A 2,550-nucleotide genomic window follows, 5' to 3' on the forward strand; every position below is an offset into this window, starting at 1 on the left:
TATATGTATAGCAAAATTTAGATTCAGATGAATATGCTACTTAAGTTACAGAATTTAGTACGGTATTATCCATACAATTTCAAAGTAAGGTGATTAAAATCAAAATAAGCAACAAGGATATCCAGATTATATATATATATCGAACATTGTAAATATAATCCAATTTTTATTGTATATTTAAAATTGTAAATATTTAATCGATACAGCTACTTCACCCCTTTTATGTTTGTCTGTCCTTGTTCGTCCCGTCTTTGTAGTGCCTTTATGGCAAATATTTATGAAATAAAGTAGCTTGCTTACCAACCACATGGTTCCGGGTTCAGTCCCATTGCGTGGCATCTTGGGCAAGTGTCTTCTACTATAGCCTCGGGCCGACCAAAGTTTTGTGAGTGGATTTGGTAGAAGGAAATTGAAAGAAGCCCGTTGTATATATGTATATATATATATGTGTGTGTGTGTGTTTGTGTGTCTGTGTTTGTCCCCCTAGCATTGCTTGACAACCGATGCTGGTGTGTTTATGTCCCTGTTACGAAGCGGTTCGGCAAAAGAGACCGATAGAATAAGTACTAGGCTTACAAAGAATAAGTCCCGTGTTCGATTTGCTCGACTAAAGGCGGTGCTCCAGCATGGCCGCAGTCAAATGACTGAAACAAGTAAAAGAGTAAAAGAGTACACCAAGAATTTGTCTTATGGTATGAGATTATCTCCCCTCCTCAAGCGGAGCTGCTCTCAACTGCTATTTGGTAATTTGAAGATATCAAGAGCTTATGTTGTATATTATTTAATACACCTGTATTGTCTATGTTCTTCATGTACATGTCACTGGCCATCCTGCGTAATTACTCATACTCCATTCCTTCTACTTCATACTATCCATGCTTCACAACACCACCGGGTCTACAAAATTCAACCGTTACTAATGGTTATACACTTATTTATAGAGAGTTTTGTAATAAACTGTTATATTTTGTGGTTTAAATTCCTTTCTATTCTTCCATTTTTTTGTTTCTTTGACAGGAGAGCACTAGATGCATCAAATCAGGTTGCTGTACCTCTGATGGTTCACCACACTATCTCAAGTATCCCCGTTGTTGGTTCAGGTGAGTTTCATCCGTCAACATTAAATATTACTTGATACTTTAACTCGATGGGTTTTGGAAATAGCAGCCAAATCTCTCTCCAATTACAGGCGTGGCAATGTGGTTAAGAAGCTTGGTTCCCAAACTACATGGTCTTTGGTTCAGTCCTACGAGTGTCTTCTTTTATATCTCCTGATCAACCAAAGTTTTATGAGTGGATTTGGTAGACGAAATCAGATAGGGGCCGGTCGTGTGTGTGTATGTATATATACACATACACATATACATATGTGTGTGTGTGTGTGTGTGTATTCCTTTGTGTTTGTATTTATCACCCACCATCGTTTGACATCCGGGGTTGGTTTGTTTCCGTTTCCGTAATTTATCAGTTCAGCAAAAGTGACTGACAGAATAACTATCAGGCTTAAAAAAAAAAAATACTGGGTCCATTGGTTCGACTAAACCCTTCAAGGTAGTGCCCAAACATGGCCGCAGTCCAAGGACTAATATAAGTAAAATGAAAGGAAAAAAGGGCTTTTGAAAAGAGAGAGAAGCATTAAGAAATCTAGTGTTTGATACAGAATACCTGGACAATGGGCAGTGTAGCCATGGCTGAAGTACGTTTGACCATAGACCTGCTCAGACAAAGCCGATCTGGGGCCAAACATCGTGAAAGACAAGTCGTGGAACGGTGGTACAAAGCTTTCATCGTTAAACCGATTTCAATTCCTACTCCCTGATACGTTACTTCATTAATGCTTTTAGTGCTCCTCAGCAGTGATTCCTGATGGGCCGGGGGCTTTCCCTGACTTCATATCCTTAATTGCTTTATCTAGCAGGGTACTGTCGATTCAGGTAACTAGTCCCTCAATTGGATCAACATTTGGCAGGCTCTCCTCCTCCCATTCTTTCTTCACATTCAGCAGTCTTTCATAATGGCATCTCCAAGCCTCTTTCTTTGCAGAATAAGACGAGGGGTGTTTTTTATCACTTCTCCATGAGTGAGGTTCTCACGTGGTAAATTACTCAGTATTCTATATTCTGACATAACATCCACATTTAAGTGGGGGATAAATATTTAATATCAATACTGCTTCTCTCACTGTTATGTCCCGCATTATGACAACGTATTTCATCGTTTCTGCGGGACTGGCCCGAACAGCATACTTCGCTGACTGACACTACCATCTATTGGTAGTGGGTTAGTCCACTTCTCACCTAGGGGCGTCCGCCACAACAGTCACTAATACTCTTTTACTCTTTTACTTCTTTCAGTCATTTGGCTGTGGCCATGCTGGAGCACCGCCTTTAGTCGAGCAAATCGACCCCAGGACTTATTCTTTGGATGCTTAGTACTTATTCTATCGGTCTCTTTTGCTGAACCGCTAAGTCACGGGGACGTAAACATACCAGCATCGGTTGTCAAGCGATGTTGGCGGGGTGGTGGGGAGACACAAACACAGACACACAC

At 40.5% G+C, this 2,550-nt stretch overlaps 1 protein-coding gene across 1 annotated transcript in view; it reads left to right on the plus strand.

Moving 5' to 3' along the window:
* LOC106883971 (deacetylase EF_0837) overlaps window positions 1-2,550 on the plus strand; it is a 240,170-nt gene that overhangs the window by 235,917 nt on the left and 1,703 nt on the right. Inside the window, exon 5 of the mRNA XM_052977063.1 lies at window positions 1,018-1,100. Coding sequence (XP_052833023.1) covers window positions 1,018-1,100 — 83 coding nt within the window. The remainder of the gene's footprint in view (window positions 1-1,017; window positions 1,101-2,550) is intronic.

The sequence above is a fragment of the Octopus bimaculoides genome, chromosome 26, assembly GCF_001194135.2.
Source record: "Octopus bimaculoides isolate UCB-OBI-ISO-001 chromosome 26, ASM119413v2, whole genome shotgun sequence".
Taxonomy (NCBI): Eukaryota; Metazoa; Mollusca; class Cephalopoda; order Octopoda; family Octopodidae; genus Octopus; species Octopus bimaculoides.